General features: G+C 38.2%; 1 protein-coding gene across 1 annotated transcript; it reads left to right on the top strand.

Moving 5' to 3' along the window:
* NUP160 (nucleoporin 160) lies at positions 1 to 27515 on the top strand. Its single transcript, XM_008701082.2, has 26 exons — positions 1 to 401; positions 2197 to 2280; positions 2564 to 2734; positions 3492 to 3591; positions 4086 to 4251; positions 4714 to 4841; positions 4932 to 5092; positions 7387 to 7520; positions 8216 to 8286; positions 9013 to 9172; positions 9993 to 10062; positions 10635 to 10733; positions 11451 to 11570; positions 14366 to 14461; positions 14559 to 14653; positions 14747 to 14843; positions 14933 to 15038; positions 18100 to 18260; positions 19641 to 19701; positions 20424 to 20534; positions 20718 to 20841; positions 21416 to 21517; positions 22151 to 22292; positions 23676 to 23801; positions 25825 to 25929; positions 26552 to 27515. The coding sequence occupies exons 1-26, from the start codon at positions 336 to 338 to the stop codon at positions 26639 to 26641; spliced, it is 2946 nt and encodes a 981-aa protein (XP_008699304.2). The 5' UTR covers positions 1 to 335; the 3' UTR covers positions 26642 to 27515.

The raw sequence follows: 27515 nt of genomic DNA, 5'->3' as shown, positions 1-27515 counted from the left end.
TCTTCCCAGTGTGTATCACCAATAAACTGTGTTCGCCTTTTCCACTTAAGGTTGGCATTTGACAAGCTGCGTTTTCCAGTGGAACGCTATGAAGTACTCCATGAGGAACACACTGATTTCTTTACAGTACGCCTAGTTGACTCAGACACTGCAGTCTTCTCAGTGTGAAAAGTTAGAACTGCTCTAGTACTTGGTGTAGCTCAAATATAGAAAGGCCATATTCATATAATAGAAACTCAAGTGTTGGTGCTAATGTGATGAATTCTTCCTTCAAATTTTTCCAAATTTTATCTATTTAGAATGACATTAATTTTTGTTTTACTCTTCAACAGGAGATGTATTTGCAGAATCTGTTTACACCTGGACGATTCATAAATGCAGCTTTATGTAAAGCTTTACAGGTCAGCAAGAAAAGATTTAGTATTTAAGACTATCTCTTACTTTGTAACTATCATTGTATAATTAATAATTATTATTAATTTTTGTTTTATATATACTAAACACCAAACATATTTTTGCAGTTGTAGATACATGTGCTTATTAGTGTGATTTTTTTTTTTTAATGTTTTTTCCATTAAGTAAGACTCCCAACAGGGAGGTAGAGCTGTGGGTACTTCCCCAATGACTAATGAACCATGCCAGTAGTAAAAAGAGAAATTCGTGCCTACACTGTTGTGAAAAGATACCATACTATACTGCATGTAATCTCAGTACTTGAAAGAAACTTAAAATGTTTTCTTGGTTAGTTTTGATGGTACTCTATTTTACCCTTCTGTTAATACAACAAAGGTCTGACTTAGTTCAGATTAAAAAAAAAAAAAAAACCTCAAATCTAATCTTCAAAGTCACATGGCTTAAGGGATATTTAATGCTTTACAAAAGGATTCTTTAAAGTCACTTCGGCTTCCTTAAATTGCCATTAACTTAATGGATTAAAAATAGAATAATCACTCGTAGAATTGAAAGGTCCCTCAGAATCTCCTCACCTGACCTTCCACACAAAGAAACACCTTCTGAGGCTTTTCTAACAGCTATTCAGCTTCTAGTTGTCTCTGCCTCCAGTGATCAGTTTCTCACTGGCTCTTGTGTGAGTTATTGTTCCCAAGCTATGTCATTTAAAAGCTCTTTCTGGGGCGCCTGGGTGGCTCAGTTGGTTAAGCATCTGCTTTCGGCTCTGGTCACAATCCCAGGGTCCTGGGATGGAGCCCACCTGGGGTTCCCTGCTGAGCAGGAAGCCTGCTTCTCTCTGTCCTCCCTACTCATGCGCGCTCTCTCTCTCTCTCTCTCTCTCTCTCTCTCGCTATCTCTGTAAAAAAAAAAAGTAAAAATAAAATAAAAAATAAAAGCACTTCCCAGTATTGGATCAATTTTAGTCCATGTCCTTTTGGCAGGTTCTCTCTTTTGGGACTTCATAGAGCATGTCTCTCTTTTAGAAAGCAACTGGTCGAATATTTTAGGAGTCTTTCCCTATTGTCTTTCTCCAGATTATATACACCCAGTTCCTTAACTTTCTTTCAGGTGATACCATTTCTAGACCCTTGACTTTTCTTTTACATACATTCTTAAAAATCTGGCTATTGCATGTTTTCTGTTTTCTCTCTGCTAAAGCTTCGGGGTGACATGGTCACTGTCTCCTAAGGTGTTTTTTCTTTTCATCCTATCAGCCTTCTTCCTTGTTAACAATTAAACGTGTATGCCTTATGATAGCTCTTGCACACTGAAATATTAAATAATCACTAAGGCATTTATTAAGTGCTCTCCTTTAGGAGAGTCATTCCTAGTAGAGTGACCAGCCGCAAGACTACTGTGGGTTGCTTTCGTGCCAGTTTGGGTATGTGTATTTCGCATCATTTTGTATCTTCCTTCTGGCTGAGCAATAGCCTTTCAGGGTTTGTTTTTTTGTGTATTTTTTGTAATCCAACTGTACCCTGTTATAATTCTGACAGATTCATGGATTTCTGTAGTTTGTTCTGGTCTGTAGAAATTATTTCAAAGAAAAAAAGAAAGAAATGATTTCAAACTTGCTATGATTTCATATACCAGAATTATTCACAGTGTTAGACGTAGATGGGTACTTCAGCCATGTTCAGTTTCTATTGTATAGCTGTGTATTGGCTCGGTGCCTTCTAAATTGATGTGTCTTTCATTCAGTTTTGGGTAGCATATAATACTCTAAAATGTCTCTTTTAATTTTAGATTTTCTGTAGAGGAACTGAGAGGAATTTAGATCTTTCCTGGAGTGAACTGAAGAAAGAAGTCACTTTAGCTGTTGAAAGTGAGGTAAGGTTTGGGTGGAGAAAGAGTGATAATTTCTTTATACAGGCTAGATTGGTGCTGAGGAGTTGTTCAAATTGTTCACTGGACCTTGTTAGTAGGAAGTATGAATGTTTAAACCTTTTAATTTGAAAATTAGAGATATATATAGTCTATGACATATAATGCGTAAGGGATATTCATTTAGTAAGATGATATTAGACAGTTACGTTTTGAGGAAGAAAGATCCCAAATGGTATTAAGAGTTTCTCTCTCTCTCTTTTTTTCCCCCCTTTTTGTTCTTTGCCAGCTCCAAGGAAGTGTAACAGAATATGAATTTTCCCAGGAGGAGTTTCGAAATTTACAACAGGAATTCTGGTGCAAGTTCTATGCCTGTTGTCTTCAGTACCAAGAAGCCCTCTCTCATCCTCTTGCCCTGCATTTGAATCCACACACAAACATGGTGTGCCTACTGAAAAAAGTAAGGAAGCTAAAGCATATAGAACTCCTTTGGAAGGTTCCGTGGATCTTTCAGACTATCAGTCTATCAAATGTTGTAGTTAGCTTTTAGAACTTTGTATTTTTTTTCTTTTAGAATTATGGTTCATTTGTATTTAGATAGTCTTCTGCATTATTTATAATTTTCTTGCATTTTACTTTATTTACCTTATTATATACTAAAGGGATTTCAAACTTCAAAGAGTTACGAGAGTAGCGCAAAGAACTTTTGTATACCCTTCACCCAGATTCGTTTGTTAACTTCCATTTGCTTTCCTGTCTTTCATGCATATATATTTTTCTTCTTAATCCAGTTGAGAGTTAGTCATAGACATTATACCCTTTATTCTTAAAAATTTACTATGTATCCTAAGAGCAGTGTATTCTTACATAACCACAGCACAATTTAAAAATCAGGTAATTTGTTATTGATATGATATTGTACTGTTACATTCTGATTTTACCGGTTGTGCCCATAATTTTTCATCTGATTTAGGATCCAATCTAAGATCTTGGATATATTTGGTTGTCATGTTTATTTAGCTTAATCTTGAGCTTTTGTCAGCCTTTCTTTGTCTTTCATGACATTGACTTTTTTTTTAAGACTACCTGTTGTTTTATAGAGTGTCTCTTGGCTTGGATATGTCTGCTGTTTCCTTGTGATAAGATTCAGGTCTCAATTTTTTTATACCTGTAAGCATTCATTGAAAAAAGTGTAATTGGAAGATTTGTATTTCCAGGGGTACCTGTCTTTCCTTGTGCCTTCCTCCTTAGTGGATCATTTGTATCTCCTGCCTGATGAGAACCTTTTGGCAGAGGATGAGGCAGCTATATCTGATGGTAATAGTAATTACTGTGTCCATATTTAAGCCCCTTCCTACATGAACCCTATGCTTTGTTTCAAGCGGATGCAAAAATACTTTGATTGCCACTATGACCTTGCCTGGTCAATTTACCACAATATAGATATTGTAAGGAATACCGAGGGGCGCCTGGGTGGCACAGCAGTTAAGCGCCTGCCTTCGGCTCAGGGCGTGATCCCGGCGTTATGGGATCGAGCCCCACATCAGGCTCCTCCGCTAGGAGCCTGCTTCTTCCTCTCCCACTCCCCCTGCTTGTGTTCCCTCTCTCGCTGGCTGTCTCTATCTCTGTCAAATAAATACATAAAATCTTAAAAAAAAAAAAAAAAAAAGGAATACCGAAGAGGCCTAAGCATCTCCAAGACCTCAGATAGATCCTTGGCATTTAATTATTTATATTTTATTTTAGTGTAATATTAATCAGTAGCTCTTCATTGGCTTGAGTCATGAATGTTAACTTTGTCTTAATCATAGATGTGGATGTTGCTCGGGATGTCATGTGTCTTATAAAATGCCTTCGGCTGATTGGAGAGTCAGTAACTATGGATATGTCAGCAGTGATGGAAATGAGCTGTTACAACCTACAGTCTCCAGAAAAGGCTGCAGAACAGATTCTGGAAGATTTGATCACTATTGATGTGTAAGGAGAATTTAGGGTAAAGTGCATTTCCTAATAGAAATTTAGCAAATTTAGTGCCAGCATCAAGTTTTTAATGTACATTCAAGTCCATGCAAAGTAGTGGTTTGAAGATAAAATGAGTTGCTGTAATTCTCAATAGGTGTCTCCACTTTTAAACAGAAAATCTAACACATGAATTCAGATCTGGAAGCAGACTCATAAATTACGGTCTATTAAGTACTAACTGAGCTATAAATTCTAAAACATAAAAGTATTTTCTCACATGCATTTTATCTATCATTTCTGAAGGAATGAGGAAAAATTTGTTCTACGAAGTACAAGTATCTTATATGCCGGAGTGATTATCTCCCCTCCTTTATTGTGTAGCTCGTCTTCCTGTTTCATGGAGCATTTAGCTTATGGGATTTATAGAGTCTGTGTTACATATTCTCAGTAGTGATAGTTTTCTGATTGTCCTTCTAGAGAAAATGTGATGGAGGATATTTGCAGTAAGCTGCAAGAGATCAAGAACCCAATCCAGGCCATCGGGCTACTTGTGCGGGAAATGGATTATGAGACAGAAGTGGAAATGGAAAAAGGGTTCAATCCAGGTGAATGACAACAAACGTGTCTCTTCGATCTAGAGAAAACGGTTTAACTCCTTTTAACTTTCTTTCCGTTTTTTTCCCTCTTAATTATAGCTCAGCCTTTGAATATTCGACTGAATCTTTCCCAGCTGTATGGTAGCAACACAGCAGCATGTATTGTGTGTAGAGGTGTGTGTAAAATTGCCAGTACTCGCTTCCTCATCTGCCGGGACCTTTTGATACTACAGCAGCTGTTAATGAGGCTGGGAGATGCCGTAAGTACTGCTTGAGAGAAACTCGTAAAATCTACTCGCAGAGCAGAATGTCGGCTCTATGAGTGCAGACTTTTGTCTTTGTTCACTGCTCTGTCACCTGCATTTGACCTGTAGTGAGTGTCTAAAATTGCAGAATAAGAATGTACATGTCAGGGACGCCTGAGTGGCTCAGTTGGTTAAGCATCTGCCTTCGGTTCAGATCATGATGCCAAGATACTGGGATCTGGCCCCATGTCAGGCTCCCTAGTTGGCAGGGAGCCTGCTTCTCCTCTCCATCTGCCTGCCTCTCCCCCTACTTCTGTGGGTGCTCTCTCTCTGTCAAATAAATAAATAAAATCTAATTAATCAATTAATAAAAATCTTTAAAAAAAAAAAAAAGAACATATATGACATGGGGCACCTGCTGGCTGAGTCAGAAGAGCATGCGACTCTTGAGTTCAGGTCCCATGTTGGATATAGAGATTATTTAAAAATAAATAGGGGCACCTGGGTGGCTCAGTTGGTTAAGTGTCAGACTCGAGCTCAGCTCAGGTCTTAACCTCAGGGTTGTGAGTTCAAGCCCTGTGTTGGGCTTCACACTGGGCGTGGAGCCTAGTTTTTTAAAAATAAATAACTAAGCTTAAAAAAAGAAGAACATAACATGAAGTGGATTATTTTACAATTATTCTTTGTATTTATAGCAGTGGGGAAATTTCCAAGCATGGCTCTCCGAAAATTTAGTATTGTTAGTAACTGCTTTGCACGTGATAGCAAGGTACCATTTACTGTGGAGGAGAAAGGAAGAAGAAGAAAAAGAACTCTATTTCTGCAGTACAAAAGCCTAAGCACATTTCTTTTAAGTTGTATTTATTTATTTGAGAGAAATAGCGTGCACACAGGTTGGGGGCGGGAGGGAGAGAGAGAATCTCAAGCAGGCTCCATGCCCAGTGTGGAGCCCAACTCGGGGCTCCATCTCATGACCCTGGGATCACAACCTGAGCTGAAACCCAAGAGTCAGACACTCAACCAACTGTGCCACCTGGGGATCCTCCCAACTCCATTCTGTGCTTCTTTTTCCATCCTAGTCTTCTTAGTCCACCAGACTCTTGTCCAGTAATCCTTGTCTTCCCCGCTACTAAATGTTCCATGTTTGGAGATTGCCTTTCTGCCCTGAGGCTGAAGCCCCACTTGTCTGTAGGTCATCTCATCCGAGCCTGACAAGGGAGCAGTCTGGTTCACTAACTCATGTTAATGTATAAAAAACTACAAGGCCTTTGGGGTTCCCAGAGCTATTCATATTTTTTAAATCAGAATTTATTAACTCAAATACGTTGATAATGGTAGAATTTCAGGTAAAAATAAGGGGGACATTTAGGAAGATGATTTGTTTAGGACCACCCGGGAGACACAGGAGCCTTTCCTGAGAGGCTGGTACTTAGGGCAGCCCTTACTGAGTTCTTTTCAGTCTTTGCAGAGTCTTCCATTTCTTCAGGGGTTTTTGTGGGGCTTTTTGTTTGTTAATTATAACCATTTTTTTAAGTAATAGATGTTCATTATAGAACCTTTATATGTAAGCCTCTGTAAACAAAGTTAAAATTCATCTGTAATCAACCCAGTGACAACTGGGATAACATTTTGATGTACACCCTTTTTTCCCTGCAAACGTTTTGTTTGTTTTATTTCTAGAATTAAGGTACACTATGTGGTATTTTTGTAATCTGTTTTTATTCTGCCTTACACACCTCATCAGTATTTTCACATGTCATAAAGTATTCTACAAAATTATTTTTAATAGTTAACCTAGCACAGTTTTGTTCAACCAGTCCCATTTGTGGTCACCCACGTTGTTGCCAGTTTTTTCCTCATACCTATAAATATCTGTACACCTCACTGTATCTCTGAGATAAATTCTCAGAACAAGAATTGATTGGTCACAGGCTATGCACATTTTTAAGGCTTTTGGTGGTATTGCCAAATTTTCCTCTAATGTTCATAACTATTTTTATCCAGACTAGTAACATAAGGAAGGGCTTAGATTTCCCCGTTCCTGTTCTTGAATTCTGAGCCCACAGATTCAATGAAAGTTACTTTCGTTGTTTTCTCTTTCACCATCAGTATTTTTGTACTGTTAAATCTTTGGGTAGATATTTTTGCTACCCTAAAATTTAATAGGTGTGTCGCCTTTATGTACATATGTTGCTTTTTTGTATGCCCATTGTAACTGTGTTTGTTATTTATTTTACCTCCACCCAAGCCTTAAGAGTTATCATCACTAATCGCTGTGTATGGTCTCACCCACCCACCCATCATTATAGGTGATCTTGGGAGCTGGTCAGCTCATTCAAGACCAGCAAGACCTACTACACCGAACAACTCCTCTGCTCTTATCTTATTACCTCATTAAGTGGGGAAGTCAGTGCTTGGCAACTGACGTTCCAGTTGACGCACTGTGAGTTTTATTCTAATTTATTTTTAAAATAAATTGTGAGTTTACTTTTTCATTGTCTTTAAAAACTTGTGAACGTAATGCAGTTCCGTGATTTGCCGATAAGATTCAGAGAGCGTTTAGGTGCTTCAAGTTCCAAAGGCTAAAGGCAATGTATAAAAAGAATCAAAATACTAGATATGTTATTGTATATGTGGTTTTTTGAAAAGAAAAAAAGCTTATTCTGAAGTGGGGAAAATATATATAATTTCTAAAATTTGTCTTTTCTTAGAAGCTGTTGAGAGAGGTAGTTTTTCACTAACCACCCATTTTTTATGCTTTTTCTAAAATTGAAGTGTAGTTGACACACAATGTTACATGAGTTTCAGATGTACCATTATTACATATGTGTGTGTGTTTAACGTGAAGATAAATCCTGCTGAAGGCCCAAGAGTTAGATGAGGTCACAGGGCAAGTTAGACCACACACAAAGACTAGGTATGAAAGGTAGGCTGAGCTGCTTTGTAACCAAAAGAAAAAGGAGAGTCCGTTACTTACAAGAATTACATTTTCAGTAAGATAAACTGTCCTGTTTGGTAATGGGCTTTCAATAGAGCTTTTATGAGCAACTTACTAATTAAATTGAAAGTGTTGTTGGGAGGAGAACTTATAGTAATGTTTGTGTAGAAGAACTGCTGTCTTTTTCTCTGTTCTTACAGGGAGTCCAATCTCCAACACTTGTCAGTGCTGGAACTGACTGACTCTGGTGCTGTAATGGCAAATAAGTTTGGTAAGGATTAGACTATATGCATTTGATTTTAAATTTGGCTTTTATTGCATATTCATTAAAGTGGTCCTTTGCCACCTCTGCCACGGAGTGATTGGGTGGGATCTGCTTTCACTTTGGGAGATCTGTAAGCGAGCTGTGGCTGGAAGGCTGCGACAGGGAGTCTACTGAACCCCGGGAAGCGCAAATCATGCATAAACTGAGGGTGTTGCATATATAAACGTATATATATATGTATGTATGTATTGCTGCTTTTCTATTGTATATTGATGCTCTGGTGATTAATTCAACAAAATTAATTTTAAAATTTATTAAGTTCATGGTAGCTTTTTTAACTTGTCTTAATAAATATTTAAAAGGCATTGTCTCTCATACTTGAGAGCCATTCTGGAGAATGTGTTTGGTATTATTTTGGTATACAACTTGGAATCTTGAGACCGTATTTAGTATAAATGCTCCCTAAGGAAGATGCTTAGGTGTAGTGAGATCAGTGAGAAGAAAAAGAAGTGAACGCACTGTTGCTTTAAGTGACTTTTTATTGTGTTTGTATAGTACTTCACACTTTACAAACTGCTTTTATTTATATCGCCTTTGATTACACCCATGATGCATTTTATATTTTGAAATAATGTTATTTATTACTGGCATAAAATGAATTAGTAGACTATCTTAATTGAAAATTGGCACTAATATCACAAGTTGATGATTGTCATAACTTTTTTTTTTAAGTATCTAGCCCTCAGACAATTGTGGAATTATTCTTCCAAGAAGTTGCAAGAAAACATATCATATCTCATCTCTTCTCTCAACCAAAGGCACCTCTGAGCCAAACTGGGTTGAATTGGCCCGAGATGATTACTGCAACTACAAATTATTTATTGCAGCTTTTGTATCCTTTTATTTAAAGGCCAGTTAGGGGCTCCTGGGTGGCTCAGTCAGTTAGCTAAGTGGACAACTCTTGACTTCAGCTCAGGTCATGATTCTGGGTCCCGGGATCAAGCCCTGGGTCTGGCTCTACATTCATCAGGGAGTCTGCTTGAGGATTCTCTCATCTCTCTCTCTCTCTGCTCCTCCTCCAACTAACTCGTACACGCGCACTCTCTCCCAGTCTCTCTCAAATAAATAAATAAATCTTTTTTTAAAAAATCCAGTTAAAAGGTGTTTTCTGTCTAAATAGCCTAAGGCTCTCATTCTCCCTATATAATGAAGATATTTAATGAGATTGAGTGCTTATTCCCCCAACAAGAAATGATAATATTTACTTTTAGATATCCCAATTTTTATTTTATTTTCCTCAGGACTTAGCCAGATTTTATTGGTACACAAATATTTAATACCTAGATCTCTTTTAAAACATAAGTTCATTAAGTATTTATTGAGTGGCTCTGTATGTCGGAAACTGTGGTAGATGATGGGTGTCCACTGGCACCAGCAGTACATGAAGTATTCCAGAATCGGAAGTGATCGCCCAGGGGTGGTTTAGCCCACAGTTAACTGAGTTCTGAGCGAGGTGACTAGGCTTCTAGTATATATCCTTTAAACCGTATTTGTCTAATATAAGAACACGTGCTCTGCCACCTTCTCCTTTACCTTCTTTTTTAAAAATTAAGTCATTGCATGGAATTTGATGCCCAATATGTATATATATTTAAGTTTGCCAAAAACGTAAAAAAATAAAAAAAATAAAAATCTCCTTATCCAGTGACTAGATGGCCTAGCAATCCCGGTTGTCTCTTTCTGGAATGTTTGATGGGAAATTGTCAGTATGTACAATTGCAGGTGAGTACTGTTGAATATTTCAGGTTTAATCATTTCTTGTAAAGAATGGGATTTCTGGAATTTTTTTCTTTGTAAATGTTACCTGCATCTTAATTGGCTGCTGATAAGAACCACAATAATTTAAACTTGATTGCACCAAAACATACCCCAGAGACATTTTCTTTATTTCTCTCTTGACATGTCATTCCCAAAGTTTTTTTCCTAGAGTATCTTGTTTTGCTTTTTTAATCCTGTTAGGTTCTCTTTATACCAAAACAAATATACCATTGTCTTCATATAAATCTTTTATAGGAATCTAGTCATTAAACCAGTAAATACCAAAAGTTGGAAAATCGCTAAGTTGGAAAAATGTATGTATGTTGGTGTTATTGGAGTCCTGTTTGCTTTCTTGAAAGTGTCTAACCTAATGCAAGAATAGATGAGCAGGGTTAGATTTTAATTTCCAGATGATTTCAGGAAATACACCTTTTATGTTAACTGACTACTATCTTCTTTCCCTCTTTGAAGAATTTGGGAATGGTTATCTCCTTATATTTATTTTCTAATCAGAAAGCACCTTTTATGCCTTTAAGGATTATATTCAACTGCTGCGTCCCTGGTGTCAAGTCAATGTTGGTTCCTGTCGATTTATGCTGGGACGGTGTTACCTGGTTACAGGAGAGGGACAGAAGGTAAATTGCAGTCGAATGAAGAACCAGCTTCAGTGTAAAGAGGACACTTAGTCTCCTGACTAGGTTAGGGGGAATGGGAGGCATGGAATCCTCTAGATAAGGACAAAGATGATTAGTGCCAGCAAGAGCCGTGTGGGGATTCTTCAGTTTTCATGTGCTTTGCAAATTAGTTAGAATATGGGAAAACATTAAAATCCTTTTGCCCCTGTGTAGGTGTTTTTTGGGGTGAATTTTGTAAATCAAATTTATTACTCAATTACACTGTTTTTATTACGTATTTTTTTAAATTTTATGCTGCTTTCTCCCCCCATAATGGAAGTTTACCTTTCTAATTTGTTCCCTGACATCCTATTTAGGTAAATTTTCAAACATGCAGGAAAGTTTAAGGACTTAAAATAAACAATCATATACTTACCACTCAAATTCTACAAATGCTAACATGTTACTATGCTACTGTATATTTATCCATCAATTTTCTTATTGAAGTTTACTTTTTAATAGCGTCTAAGTTAAAAAGTGAGATAAGTTAAAGAAAAATATTAAATAATGTGTCAGAATTTAGAATGGCAAAAATTGTAAATCTAGTCAACAGTCTTAGTTTTTCTTTTTTTGGCTTTCCTTCAGCACCTGAACTCCCACCCCCCCAACCCCGACTTTTAAGCACCTAGAATTCGAACAGTCCATTATAAGTTATTTTGTATTCTTTTATTTCTCCAGGCTCTGGATTGCTTCCGCCATGCAGCATCTGAAGTGGGCAAAGAGGAATTCTTGGATCGTTTGATTCGCTCAGAGGATGGGGAGATTGTGTCCACCCCCAAGATGCAGTATTACGATAAGGTATATTATGGTGTGGTTTGGTACTTCTTACACCACCCTGTGTAAAAATGTATCTGAAATCATTGCTTTGGTATTTGAGGAGAAAAATAATATAAAAATGTAATCGTTCCCTGAAATTCCAAGAGAAGAGAAATGAATTTGCCTGGGGAAATTAAAGAAACATATTTTAATGAAATTGGTAAATGTTTTTAACTTAAGTGAAATTCCCATCATACCAGTTTTATTTATTTATTTGAGAGAGCGTGAGCGGGGTAGGGAGAGCAAGAAAATCTTAAGCAGGCTCTGTGCTCAGCCTGGAGCCCACCAAGGGGCTCAACCTTACAACCCTGAGATCATGACCTGAACTGAAATCAAGACTTGGTCATTTAACTGACTGAGCCACCCAGGTGCCCCAGTTTGTTTGTTTGTTTGTTTTTAAGTAATCTCCACACCCATTGTGGGGCTCAGACTCACAACCCCAAGATCAAGAGTTGAACACTCCACTGACTGAGCCAGTCAGGCACCCTGAATTCTAAGGATTTTTAATCTGAGCCTGGCTAGATTTAAGGAATTGGTAAATCCCCTGAGATTGTATGCAAAATGTTGCTTGTATTTTTTCTGTGGAGAAGCTCCATAGCTTTCATCAGAAGAAACTTACTGGTTCAAAAAACATGAAAAACCACTGCTCCAGTGGACTCCAAAGTGGGCCCTGGGAAGAAAATACCAGAACTCTCACAAAAGAAATAAATTAAGATGTACTAATGTTTAATATAAGGATCAACCCTGGTGCTCTTATTTGGTCCTTTACCAGGTGGTCACTTGTCATTTAGTCTCAAGGTAGGCGTTGGAAGGAAGAGGGAAGGTGTCACAGCTGGGGCGGGGGTTCAGAGGAGCACCTGCACTACTCCACTTTTTTTTTTTTTTTTTAAGATTTTATTTATTTATTTGACAGAGAGAGACAGCCAGCAAGAGAGGGAACACAAGCAGGGGGAGTGGGAGAGAAAGAAGCAGGCTCTTAGCGGAGGAGCCTGATGTGGGGCTCTATCCCAGAACGCTGGGATCACGCCCTGAGCCAAAGGCAGACGCTTAACGACTGCGCCGCCCAGGCGCCCTTGCACTACTCCATTTGATTTCAGTAGATTATGTTTGCCTGGTTAAATTGATTTATACATGATAGTGATTCATTTTAATAAAAATCACCTTCACAATTTCTAAAAATTCCTACAAAGAAGTCAGATTAAGAAAGTACAAGCAAATGAGGACAAATTAGAGCTGACACTTCTCCCTTTGATACAGGCTCTTCATCAGCCATATTGCAAGGTAGAAACAGTGATAGTCTATAATCAGATCTGACAAGAATCAGCTGATAACAGTTGAACTTCTCAGGAATGCTATTTTACAATCTAAGTAAGCGTACCTTGAATTAAGATGTCAACTCAAGATAATATGAAACTGTGAAAATTATCAGAGCATTAAGCATCCTAATCACTGGTAGTGGAGTATAAATTGGTTACTCTTTGAAAAGCTGTTGGTATCTGCTAGCTGCAGTCATTGACATACCCTATGACCCAGTTATTCCAATTCTAAATATATCCAGAAACATGTACATAGTTACCAAAAAAGAGACATGCAATTATGATCCAAGCAGCATATTCTTAAAATTCATACACTAGAAACCCAAATGTCCGTTGACAGAATGGATCAATAAATTATGGTATATTCTTTGAATGGAATACCGCAGCAATGAAAGGAATTGCGTATAATAATAGGTCAGTCTTATAAACATGTTAAGCAAAGTAAGGCAGACACACAAAAAAATACATACCATAAGATTTTGTTCCCATGAAATTAAAAACAGAACCAGTAAAAGTCAGAAGTGCCTGGAAGGAGTCATCTGGGAGCTTTGGAATACCACTATATTATAATTCTTATTTTTGGTGCTTGTTACATGGATATTTTTACTTTGTGAACATTCAGTCAGCTGTGTACCTAGGATTTATGTACATTTCTAAATATATGTTACATTTCAAGAAAAAGTATAAAATAAAAACTAATCATCCAAAATATGTTTTATACTGTTAATAAAAGAATAATTACTAATAAAAATAATCAAAACTATTTTTATCTTTATTTCTTCTATAAATTTATGTGTTGAGTGTGTTAAACCTATATATTAGAGAGCTGTGTGTATGTAAGTAAATACTTGTGCACATGTGTGCACAGACATTGTTAACAGGGTGGACAAAGTTTGAAGAGCACTGTTCTATCTTATCTTAGAAATGGATTATGTCAAACATTCTCTTTAGGGTTTTATAAGGCTACGGTGGCAATTTATTTTCTGGGCTTTAAATTCATCTGCGACCTAAACAGTTACTAGGAAAATTTAGTAGTGAAATTGCATGTGTTCCTTCAACAAATAGTTACTAAGAACCCACTGTGTACTAACATTGAACATAGAGCCGTGAACAAAAAGACCAATAGGAAATTTTACAGTAAGCCTGTTACTTGACAGTAGAATCTAAAGGAAAGTCTTTTTTTTTTTTTATTCCATTTATTTATTTTAAGTAATCTCTACACCCAACGTGGGGCTCGAACTCACGACCCCGAGATCAAGAGTCGCATGCTCTTCCGACTGAGCCAGCCAGGCGCCCCTAAAGGAAAGTCAAATATTAACCAAATAATCCTGTCTTGTAGTCAACATCTTTGATTTCATCTTCAACTTAACTCGTTATCTTTCTGATTGATTTAATTCCTGTTTCAATTTGCCGTGCACTACCATATTAATTTTAATGGAAACTCCCTCTTTTTCTCCTCAGGTTTTGCGTCTACTAGATGTTGTTGGTTTGCCTGAGCTGGTGATTCAGTTGGCTTCGTCAGTATTAACTGAAGCAGGTGGTGACTGGAAAAGTCAGGTGAGAACTAGCTATAGTCTAGGTATTTCCCTTTAGACTTGTCATGGATGTGCGATTTAATTGCTGTTGTTCTCCCCCCACCGTATTTGACATTTAGGCTACCTTAAGGACATGCATTTTCAAACATCATTTGGATTTGGGTCACAATAGCCAAGCATATGAAGCCTTAACCCAAATTCCTGATTCCAGCAGGTAGTCAATCCCAGTCTTTTTTAGAGAAGGCAATTTACCAACCCTGTTTAATGCACTGAGAGTTTGCCCTCATGTCGCTTTTCTCTCTCCTAGGCAGTTAGATTGTCTGCGGCAGCTGGTGGTAGTTCTTTGTGAACGCTCGCAGCTACAGGATCTTGTAGAGTTTCCCTATGTGAATCTGCATAACGAGGTAATTTTGTCCACTGATGACTGGACACAACTGCGGTGGTCGTCATGCTCGCTACTAACCTTCGTATCTGATTGCTTCCCCTTCGTTAGGTTGTGGCAATAATTGAATCACGTGCGCGAGCTGTGGACCTTATGACTCACAATTACTATGAGCTCCTCTATGCCTTTCACGTCTTTCGCCACAATTACCGAAAGGGTGAGCAGTTGAAGCCAACAGTCTTTGTTAGGGGCAAACTTAACAGTTTGATTATGTTTTATGAAAATACTGTTTGACTTATGTAATTTTTACCTTATTTTCACCATTGAATGAGTGTTCTCTACAAGCATTTTGGGAAATTATGTTTAATTACAAGATTAGCTTCACCCTTTTTGAAGATTACTCGCTAGCCTTAAAGACAAGCACTTATCCCACTCTAGAACATTCTTGAATCATTTCCAGTGAGATGTCATTCTATCTATGTCTTCTGTCTGATTTTAAAAGAAACTTTTTTACTAGAGGCGTCTTGAATTCTTGTGGCTGGTTTTGAGTTCTGCCAGCTTGCTCTTGGCCTTTTCTTATTTTTGCTGATTCTTTTGAGAGTAAGTGGTAGACATCACGTTTCAATGTATAAATACTTACGATGTATCAGCTAAGGACATTTTCTTAGATAACCTCAATACAATTATCAGATTAAGGAAATACAACTAATTTCATGAATTAAATGTAAATATAATGCTATCGTGATTTTTTTAATAGCACGTTCCTCCCATATCATCCCTACCCCCTGATCTAGAATCACACATTTGTCATGTCTCTTTAGTCTCCTTTAATCTGGAGCACTTCTTTTAGCCTTATTTTGCCTTGATGTTGTTGATATTTTTGAAGAGTACAGGCCAGTCGTTTTTGTAGAATGTATCTTAGTTTGGATTTGTATGATGACTAATGAAGTCTTTATCAGAACAGCTAAAACGGTGGTTGGTAAGCATAGCATACCATATAGAGAAGTTGAATCGCTGTGTTGTACATCTGGAATTAATGTGGCATTGTGTGTCAGCTATACTCGAAAAGATTAAAAAGAAAAAAAAGTAAAATCTTTGAGACAGAAAAAAAAAGAACAGTTAAAACGCAAAGGGATTACATGTCTATTTTAAGATCACATTTTACAAGATAACCATTGTGGTTCTCCTCTGGAAATGGTAATATTTTTTTTTACCATTTTCACTCAGAGAACTTTTCATAAGGTTTCTTTTTTTTTTTTTTTTTTTAAGATTTTATTTATATGAGAGAGAGAGCATAAGCAGGGCGAGGGGCAGGAAGAGGGAGAAGCAGACTCCCCACGAAGCAGGGAGCCCAATGGGGGCTTGATCCCAGGACCCTGGGATCATGACCCAAGCCGAATGCAGATGTTCAACCAACTGAGCCACTCAGGCATCCCTTTGTAAGGTTTCTTGCTGATTTTCATTGGAAAGAATAGATAGAAGTAATTCATAAGCATGCTCTAATTTTCCGAATGGTGAAACATGTTTGCATATTCCTTATATTCTTGACCCATACAGACAGGGACATGTAGAGGATTAAAGATCTCTCACTGTTTGCTTTTACAATAACAACATCCATTACATCAACCTGGTTAAGACCTCTTTAGCTGGGAACACCTGGGTGGTTCAGTTGGTTAAAGTGCCTGCCTACAGCTCAGGTCGCAATCTCTGGGTCCTGGGATCGAGCCTCACATCGGGCTCCCCGCTCAGTGGAGAGTCTGCTTCTCCCTCTCTCTCTCTCTCCCTCTGCCCCTGCTTGTGCTCTCTCGCTTTCTCTCTCTCAAATAAATAAATAACCTTAAAAAAAAACAAACCACTTTAGCTGAATTAATGTTCAGATCTTTCTGGAGCAAGACTTGTTCTTCTAAAAAAAACAGTCTTAATATGGCAGGCACTCAGAAACATTTGTTGGCGGGGGAAAGTCAGTCAATTTCATTTTAAATAAAATTATATAAATTTTAAAACTGTTGGAATGAAAAATAGTTTCATTTGAAAGCTAAAAGAAATGTTAGTGCTTTTTGGTTTCTGGAGTCTCACACTGCCTCAGAACAAGGTGTTTTTCAATTTCTCATTCAGCCTATGTGACTAAAGTATTATAAAAGTAATCCATTCTTGAGCAGAGCGTCCAGACATTTCTTGGTCTCACTGGGTGAAATTAGGTAAAAATGGGGCTGAAACTAGCACTCTAAACTAGTCTTCTGTACTATCTGGAAATGTAGTATCTGAAAGTTAGAAGTAGGGACACCCGACTGGCTCAGTCAATAGAGCTTGCGACTCTTGATCTCAGGATCATGAGTTCAAGCCCCATGTTGGATGTAGAGATCACTTTTAAAATGAATGAATGTCAGAAGTAACATTTACAGATTTTTTCTTTTTTTTTCTTAATTGTAGTAAAATACACATAACATAAACTTTACTAACTCAACCAATTTTTAGTATTCAGTGGTGTTATGTATATTCACATTACTGTGTAGCCAATGTCCAGAACTTTTCATCTTGCAAAATGGAAACACTATACTCATTAAACAGCTTCATTTCTGCCTCCTGCAGCCCCTGGCAACCATCTATTCTACTTTCTGTCTCTATGAATTTGGCTACTGGAATCATATAGTATTTGTCTTTTTGTGACTAGCTTATTTCACTTAGCCTAATATCTTCAAGATTCATCCATGTTATAGCATGTGTCAGAACTTCCTTCCTCTATTATATGTATATGTCACATTTTGTTTATCCATCAGTGGACACTTCGATTGCCTCCATCTTGGCTATTATGAGTAATGGCTGCTGTGAACAAGGGTACACAAATATCTCCTCAAGACTCTGCTTTCAGTTTTCAGGCTATATGCCCAGAAGTGAAATTGCTGGATCACAACGTAATCCCATTTTCAATTTTTTGAGGAACTGCCGTGCTGTTTTCCATAGCAGCTACACCAAGTTACATTCCCACCAGCGCTGTACAGCGGTTCCGGATTTTCCACGTCCTCACCAACACATGATTTTTTGCGGGTTTAAGTTAAACTCAGTTTTGTTTTAAGTTTTAATATTTGATAAGTATAACAAATTCTCTAAAACACGTTTTTCTAAAAAAAAATTTTTTTTTACATAATCTCTACACCCCACATGGGGCTCAAACTTACAACCCCAAGATTAAAAGTCATGCTGTTCTGACTGAGCCAGCCAGGTGCCCCTCTAAAACACATTTTTGAAGTTCTGATGTTTAATTTATTATTGCCTCCTAGCTGGTACGGTGATGTTTGAGTATGGAATGCGTCTTGGCAGAGAGGTTCGAACTCTGCGGGGACTTGAGAAACAAGGCAACTGTTATTTGGCTGCTGTTAACTGTTTACGACTCATTCGTCCAGAATATGCATGGATTGTACACCCAGCATCTGGTGCAGTGGTATGGAAGCTTTCCACCTTGGAGTTTGGGGATCATTTAACTTAACTTGGTTTGGTCCTTTTGAAACTATCATCTCACTTTACTTAGTTTTGTTTAAAATTTCTACTGGGATATTTGTGAACTTCATCTATTTTTGCAGCAATTCCATTGTTACATATTACCACCCCTTTAGTTCTCAAGTTTAGAACTATTGTAGGAAGAAGTACTGCGGTATGGTTTTGAGTTAGACCTAACTTCAAGCAAACTACTTAGTATTTTGCTGCCCAGTTATCCTCTTGTATGATGATAATGTCCACCTTATTGGATTGTTTGGGTATTAAATGAGGCAATTCATGCAGATTGCTTAGAACAGTGACAGTGCCTGACCTGCAAAAAGTGCTCAGTGAATGGTTGCTGCTTTTATTTCATTTATTTTTGTTAATTCAATCTACAGTTACTGTTTTAAAGGATGTGCACTTTTTAAAAAATGCTGATGAGGTCATATATGTGCAGTTACTCATGTTGTATATCATTCCTGCATGTACTAGGCTGTTTCCCAGGGTCTGGGGTGGAGAATGTAACTCTGGAACCACGGACGTCAAGTGGTTTATATGGAGGTTAAGTGCACATCCTTAGACCCAGTAACATGTTAGAGCTAAGTGGGCCAACTTGGCAAACAACTCCATTCTTTGTCTGATAGTTACAGTACCTTTGTAAGAAGAGCCATGCTAGTTGAAATAAACATAATTTATGTGGAAAGAACTTAAGCATGAAAGCTCTGGATCACAGTTAGTGATATCAAAATAAGGCACCGTTGACCCCTAAGCAACACGAGTTTGAACTGCGCAGGTCCACTTATACACGGTTGTTTTCAATAAATGCAATAATGTAGGGGTGCCTGGGTGGCTCAGTCATTTAGGTACTGGACTCTTGATTTTAGCTCAGGTCATGGTCTCAGGTTGTTGGGATTGACCCCCTCGTTGGGCTCAGCACGGAGTCGGTTTGAGATTCTCTGTCTCCCTTTCCCACTGGCCCTCCCCCCACTCGGCACGTTCTCTCTCTAAATAAATAAATAAATTTTTAAGGGATCTTTTAAAAAATGTAAATCTAGTACTCTTCCTTATGATTTTTTGAATAACATGTTCTTTTCTAGCTCCCTTTATTGTGAGAATACAGCATATAATACAGATAACATAAAAGTATACGTTAATGAAAGTTTATGTTCTTGGTAAGGCTTCTAGTCAACAGCAGGCTATTAAGTTTTTGGAGGAGTCAGAAGTTATATGCAGATTTTCAACTGTGCAGGGCATTGGCGCTCCTAACCCTCAATTTGTTCAAGGGTCAACTGTACTAACTTTTCAACTTTTCATTAACTTTTAATCACTTGTTTTGTCTTCTCAGTATGATCGTCCTGGAGCATCCCCTAAGAGGAATCACGATGGAGAATGCACAGCTGCTCCAAGTGAGTTGGGGGTCTCCTGTGGATTCTTTGCTTAGACAGTAATTATGTTGTTGTGTTATAGTATGATCTGTATTAAATGTGTGTTTTTATATAGTAGTTGTAATATGTATAGCAATGTAAAAATATTGTGAAGTTTCTTTTAGCTTATCTTCAATATTTTAATCAGCTAAAAGTTGTCTGGTTTCTCTTTGAAAACTTTGTATGGATGTATGAGAAATGAAAATGCTTTAAAAAGAGTGTTTGTTGCTTGCAGTATTTAAATCAGCTTAGTATCAAACTTGTTTTATCAGGGTCCTTGGATATTACCATGGAGACATGATATTCCTCCTTAAAGAGCCCAGGCTCTAGAGTTGGACGCCTGGTTTTAATTCTGCCTCTCTCACCGTGGGCATGTTCCTTTCTTTCTGATCTAGTAACAGAATCTCAGAGTTATAAGAGTTAAACGAAATTCTGTGTAAAATACATTGTAAGCGTCTCCTCAGCTGCAGCTGTCGTTATTCCAGTGGTTTGATTTGACTGAGCTACATGCTGGAAGCAGGGCTGTTGCTTTATCAAGTTTGCTTTTATGGAGGGCCCCACCCCCGTTTTATCTCCAGTGCCCTTGGAATTGACGCTGAATTACTTAATGTTTAGTGGAAATTGACAGGCTGAGTTAATAGGCACTAATGATAGGCACTTCCTTTGTACTTTGAGAATCAAAAATATTTTTCTTTGGCTTCTAGCCAATCGGCAGATTGAAATTCTGGAACTGGGCGACCTGGAGAAAGAGTGTTCCTTGGCCCGCATTCGCCTCACTCTGGCTCAGCACGACCCAGCGGCAGTTGCGGTTGCAGGTAGGAACGCGGCCATCCGGGGGCACCAACAGCAGGCTTCGGGGCCAGCCAGGCAACGCGGTGTGCTAGACCAATGTGCCAGACAGGCCAAGCACCGCTCACTGTTACTCAGACTCCTCACCAGAGGCGGCTTTGGGTCACTGGCAGACACCATGGTTGCCACTAACTTTCCCGTTTCCACAGGAAGTTCTTCAGCAGAAGAGATGGTGTCTCTCTTGGTTCAGGCTGGCCTTTTTGACACTGCCATATCACTCTGTCAGACTTTTAAGCTCCCCTTAACGCCAGTCTTCGAGGGACTTGCTTTCAAGTATGTATGAAATTGTCTTTCCGTAGTCTTCATTTTCTAATGCAGAAATATCGTACTGCTGCCTGGTGTGAACCAGTGGTCATAGCCAGTTGTGCTTTAAAGAGGTGTTTTTTCTAGTCCACCACAGGGACTTTTTTTAAATTTCTTTTAGTTAATTATGATTTTTTTTTAAATCTTGATTTATAGCTTCTCTTGTGAAATCAAAAACTTTGGCATCCCTAGGCCCACATTTCCACAGGACAGTAGGATATGTGGCCTAAATAGTCGTGTCTGTTTTAGAAAAGGCATGTGTTCTCTTCAGTCCTTTAGGACAGCCATTTTTAATAATGCCTTGTACCTAAATATTAAAACTTTCAGAATGTTTCCCTTGTATGTAAATGATTTAACACTTACCGATGGTCTTGTGGCTCATTCCGTTGTGTGGCTGTGAGGAAAGGAAAGAGCCAACACCCAGTAGTGAATTCAGCGGCAGCCTAGAGCTAAAGTTATCATCTCATCTCTGGTTTTAGTAACAAAATAATGTGGTTCTTTTCAGCAAATCAGTTTACCGTGTGTGGAACCGTTTTCATTGCAGATGCATCAAGTTGCAGTTAGGAGGCGAGGCGGCGCAAGCAGAAGCCTGGTCCTGGCTCGCAGCCAATCAGCTCTCATCCGTCATCACCACTAAGGAGTCTAGGTACAGCCCTGGTGCTCATCCGCCCCAAAAGGACTTACCCTCCAAACACTTCCCTCACGCACCCAGTTAGTGTCTACTGAATGCACTTCAGCTTCTTTAGAATCCTTCTCTAACCCTGACCTGACCCTCAGGAAACTTCCCTCCCTTGAATCGCATTTACAGTTTCTATTGTACAGCTCAGCGCTTTAGAATTGGAACATTTTACAATTTGGAAGTGCTCTGACGTTAGTTTTCAGTCCCTAAATTAGCACACCAGTATCACTACTAAAATATAGATATACCACCCTCATCTTCCAAATCAGAACTTCTACGTGATTATAACGCTTGATTGGGTTTGGAAACAGTGATCTGAGCCGATTTCCTTGTTTCAGAGATCTGGAACAAAGAAGTTAGTCGAATTGTGTAGTCAAGTAAAGATGTAGTTAGTGGAAGAAAATAGAATCCATGTCATTTGGTTTTTAGTACTACTCCTAAACCACGTTGACCCTGATAATATTAGTTGCCATTTAGTTATATTATCAGTTTAGTTGTAAGTTTCTAAAGAATTTTTTCCTTGTAAATACATGCTTTGAATGGTGCTATAAATATCTGTTAAGAATCTAGAGCTCATTAGTCCTTTCTGCTTTTTTCAAGTGCTACAGATGAAGCATGGCGACTGTTATCAACTTACCTGGAAAGGTACCAAGTCCAGAATAACTTATATCACCACTGTGTAATCAACAAGCTCTTGTCTCACGGAGTGCCTCTGCCTAATTGGCTTATAAACAGTTACAAGGTAAGTGGTATCTTAACTTGTATAGAGTAAGAAGCTGATCTTTACCATTATGAATAAACTTCATGAGATGATTAAAAAGAAAAGGTGATAATTTGTGGAAATATATTGACATATGCTTTGGGCAGCTTCTCAAGTTTAGTTAAAAACACTAAGAACAGCTTAACTTTAATTCCATATGAAGTACTGTGTGTTTAGAATTTAAGTTCTGCAGGATACCTGTTTGCTCACTGAACAGTGAGTATATATTTAGAACAATGCTATATGCGTGACACAGTATTTACTGTTTGTTACTCAAAAAATTCACAGGAGTAGAGTCCTTTTCAAAACTACAACATGGTTTAAGTTTTTGTCAAAATTGGGTTTTTGGACTGCCTGCATCAGAATTATTTGGGTAGTGGGCTTCTTCAAATATGGATTCCTGAGCCCCATTCCACACTTACACAATCAAATTAACCTGGATCTAGGATCTATATTTTAACAAGCTTCTAATTTGATACAATGCATGCTTAAGTTTGAAAACTATATCTGAAATACATTGGGTGGAATAGGGAAAGAGAGAATGTAAAGCTTAAAATCAGGAAAGTTGATCTGTTTGGGGGGGGCGTTATTTTTTGTTTGTTTGTTTAAGTTAGAAAGTAGAAAAGACAGTTAAGATGGTAAAAGTTAGGACTGTGATCAAATCAGAATATAGAAAGCATAATTACCTAATTAGTAGAGCCCTTCCAAACTGAGATTGTAGTCACTTTTGTTTCACCCTGAGTTAAATTTAACTGAGGTATTTAAAGTTGGGAATTCTTTTAACTTCTTTTGCATTTGTCATTCCTATATTTCTGAGAATTAATGTGAATATATTGCTCTTTAGTATTCAGCATTTCTGAGAAGGTGTGTTGACTTTTATTACTACTGTGGAAACTTAAGTAGAAAAGTATTAAATAAAATGTGTCTGGGATGCCTGGGTGGCTCAGTTGGTTAATTGTCTGCCTTCAGCTCAGGTCATGATCCCGGGGTCCTGGGATCGAGTCCCACTTCGGGCTCCTTGCTCAGCGGAGAGTCTGTTTCTCCCTCTGCCTGCCACTTGCCCTGATTGTGCTCTTTCTCTCTCTCTCTGACAAATAAATAAAATCTTTAAAAATATATAAATAAATAAATCATGTCTTAGATCACAAAACAGGGCAGGAAGGCCACTTAACAAGGTAAAGTCTCACAAGGTTCCCAGAAGTGACTGGGCTCTTAGGAATCCAGCCCTTATCCCAAAATAAGGAAACCCAAATGCTCATTTACTTATATTGAGAAGTATAAATGCCAGGGAATTAGACACTCAGCATCCTTTGGTCATTGCCCAGGTAAGATGGAAATAGGTTCTTAATCTCTGACTTTTTACAGAAGGTTGATGCTGCTGAGTTGCTCCGTTTGTACTTAAACTATGACCTTTTAGAAGAAGCTGTGGATTTGGTTTCAGAATATGTAGATGCTGTATTGGGGAAAGGACATCAGTACTTTGGAATTGAGGTAGGCATGTATGCATGTTTCTTTTTAATTCTGTATTATCACCCTAATAAAGTCAGGATGTGAAAGTAGATTCAACTGTATGACAGTGGATTTAACCTTTACTCTTTGTAGTTATACGACTCGTTTTCTCCACAGTCAGGAACTGGCACTGTAGGAGTCTCCAGTTTCCTGTTTATAAAATGGAAATACATTTCATTTTTCTCCATCAAAGGAATGTAGCTTTAGTTAGTATTTGGAGGAGTGAAGTAATTAAAAACAAAATGTTCTTTTCTGTGTGCCAAAGACTGTGCTGAGTCTCTGGAAGTGTTTTCTCATTTAATCCTTACAGCCACCTCTGAGAGATCATTTTAACCCTTTTTTTTAAACCCATGAAGAAGCAGAGGCTCAAAGGTTAAGTAAGTTGCCAGAGTTCACCCAGATGGTAAAAAGAAGAGCCAGGTCTAAAATCTAGGTCTAGTTAACTACAAAGCCAAGCTCTTAAGCTCTCGGGAAAGTACTGAGAACTTTGAAAGGTGAGCTTTCTCTTTCAAAGCCATCATTTGTCCTTAGGGCAAATGTGTTTCCTGTTGAGTTTCCAGCTGGATTTATGTGTCCTTTATGAATGGCAAGAGAAACACTGTCCAAGGTCTTATTTATTGTCTCACTTCATATTCAGAAGTCAGTTATCTTAGATTAACAATTGGGGCGCCTGGGTGGCACAGCGGTTAAGCGTCTGCCTTCGGCTCAGGGCGTGATCCCGGCGTTATGGGATCGAGCCCCACATCAGGCTCCTCCGCTGTGAGCCTGCTTCTTCCTCTCCCACTCCCCCTGCTTGTGTTCCCTCTCTCGCTGGCTGTCTCTATCTCTGTCAAATAAATAAATAAAATCTTTAAAAAAAAAAAAAACAATTAACTTTAGCGTCCCATTAAGGCCCTTCATCACAGCAACCAGAAAACCTTTCAAAAATGTAAGTTGTGTCATATCATCCTCCTTCATAATGCTTATATTTTACTAAGAATAGGGGCGCCTGGGTGGCACAGCGGTTAAGCGTCTGCCTTTGGCTCAGGGCGTGATCCCGGCGTTATGGGATCGAGCCCCACATCAGGCTCCTCCACTATGAGCCTGCTTCTTCTCCCACTCCCCCTGCTTGTGTTCCCTCTCTCGCTGGCTGTTTGTATCTCTGTCAAATAAATAAAGAACATCTTCAAAAAAAAAAAAAAAAGAATAAATCTTTATTCCTAGTGCAGTCGTCTCAGCCCTGCACGGTCTGGCTGCTGCATGAAATTTAAACAAAGCAATATTTCAATAGATTTGTTGCAAAACAGGCCTATATGTAAAGGGGTCAAAATTGGTCTCAACTACAAAGTAGATGCGGTCTTGTTTCCTAGTAAACTACAAAATTAAGACGGATGTGAAATGTTACATCCAAAAACCCTTATCTGAAGTTTTCTATTTGAGTTAAAAATTCAGAATGTTTCTCTATATGAAGATGTTTTAGGTCCTCCAGACAGGATTAAGATGTTTCATCCTACAGTTACAATTTTAAGCAATTAATTTCAGACAGTCTATAATTTTAGAGAACCAAGATTTCTCAGGGAGTTAGCAAACAGTCACTCAATAAAGGGAGTTGTTTTCACCCATTAAACTTTTTTTTCCAGATAATTTGAATTAAATTTCAGACTGCAAATAGTCTCATTCATTGACACCTTAGAGGTTTTTTTAGCACATTTTTCCTTAATAGGCCTTAGGGCTCCTTCGAGATAAGAGGTGCCATGAATTTAAAAATACATATGAAAAAATAAATAAATGAATAAATAAAAATACATTTGAATCAACTGAGAAAAAGGGCAAGTTTCCCAGTTGAAAAGAGAAGCGAGGGGGTGAGAGTGGTACAATTGTGTGTGTGTGTGTGTGTGTACATGCAATTTCTTACTATAAAAGAAAATAAGTGAAGAATTTTATATTATTGAAACTTGTGAAACTGCCCAGAAGAAATGGTCCACTTTTGAGATTTTCTTCAAATAGTAGATCTTTTCCCTTTCAGTTTCCACTGTCTGCAACGGCTCCGATGGTGTGGCTCCCATACTCTTCTATTGATCAGCTTCTCCAGGCTCTGGGCGAGAACAGTGCCAACAGTCACAACCTTGCTGTAAGTCAGTCCTCTCATGAGACACGCGGGTCTTACAAACCCTTGTGCTAGCGCTTACTCATCAAGCTTGCTCTTCGGTTCTCAAGGATTGAGGGGAGAGCAGAAGCCACTTGTGGCCCTTAACATGCTGGCCCAATCCCTTTACAAAATGGTTAGTTAAGCCAGATGTAGCCTCTCTGGTTCTGAGAAGAGAGCTAGTAACGCTTTTATTAAAATACTGGTGTGGGGTGGGGGGATGGGGTCACTGGGGGATGGGCATTAAGGAGGGCATGTGGTGTGATGAGCACTGGGTGTTACAGGCAACAGATGGGTTGACCTCTGGAACTCATGTTGTATACTATAGGTTGGCTAATTGAATTTAAATTTAAAAAATACTGTTGTGATTTGTGTGTTTAGAAGATTCGTTAGGATAACAGGTTTGGGGAACTGCATTTAACAGAGAAGTCCGATTTTATCAGTAGTCACAGAGCAAACTCCTGTACTGAATGTGGAGTACATGAAGCAGAGTGGTGAACGTCTTTATTAGGGGGAGTCCGGTTGGTGAAGTCAAAGTGCTTAAAAACGTCAGTCTGTTTGTAGTCCTTGACCTGTTCTGTAATGATTCCCTTCTTTTCTCCTACAGCTATCCCAGAAAATACTTGACAAATTGGAGGACTACCAACAAAAAGTTGATAAGGCAACACGGGATTTGTTATATCGTCGCAACTTGTGATCCGGACGGTTGCCTGGCCTTTGTAACCGCTTGGTGCCTCTGAGGGCTTAGGACTTTACCCTGCAGGAACCCTGTATTCCAGGACAATTTTTCTACCTGTAAATGCTGTATACAACATCGAGTCTGCATTCTGCGCAAGAGAGGAGGGCTTATGAGTCACAGAACCTGTGCTTGCTGGCGGTGCTAACACACAATTTCTGGTTTTCAACCTTGGTCTCAAGCAGCTGCTTTTGTATATGATTCACAAGCTTTTTTAGAGTTTCTATTTTTTTAAACTACCGAAAACATTCTTTATCTGCAAATTAAAACCCACCCTCACTTTCCAAAATAGCCGATGGTGGTTGGTTGGGGCTAACCACCAGAAGCAGTCACTGCAAATCCTTCCATTCTTCCCTGTCACTTTTTGTATTTCAATGGAATTATTTTGGTCCAGAACTGACATGTATTTTCTGTATTGCAAACAGAGGCTAATGATTTTGCATACTCTTTTCATTATTTATTGTGGAGTTTTTGTATGATCTTCAATAAAGTATTAAATAATTTGCCTAGATTAAGCCTAAAATGATGACCAGTTGTCAAAGAAGATACCTTATTTTGAATCCGGTTCTGAGGCTAAAGTTGAGTAAACTCTTAGCTAAGAAAAAAATTAGAAATTTTATCTATAAGAATAACCAATTTTGAAAGTAAATTCTGTTAACTTCTATGATTTATAATAATCAAGCCGGACTTGATCATACTACTTGTGTAATAATGTATTGGACCAAAATATAAACTTTCCTGGTCAGATTCAGAAGTATTCATGGCCACAAATTTTGGGTAAGGTGGAAAACAAAATCTTGGATTTTATTCTGTATATTAAAATTTATCTTTTAAG

The sequence above is a fragment of the Ursus maritimus genome, unplaced genomic scaffold, assembly GCF_017311325.1.
Source record: "Ursus maritimus isolate PB19 unplaced genomic scaffold, ASM1731132v1 scaffold_23, whole genome shotgun sequence".
Classification (NCBI taxonomy): domain Eukaryota; kingdom Metazoa; phylum Chordata; class Mammalia; order Carnivora; family Ursidae; genus Ursus; species Ursus maritimus.
Note: the sequence above shows the minus strand (reverse complement) of the source record. Positions and strands in the feature narration are given on the sequence as shown.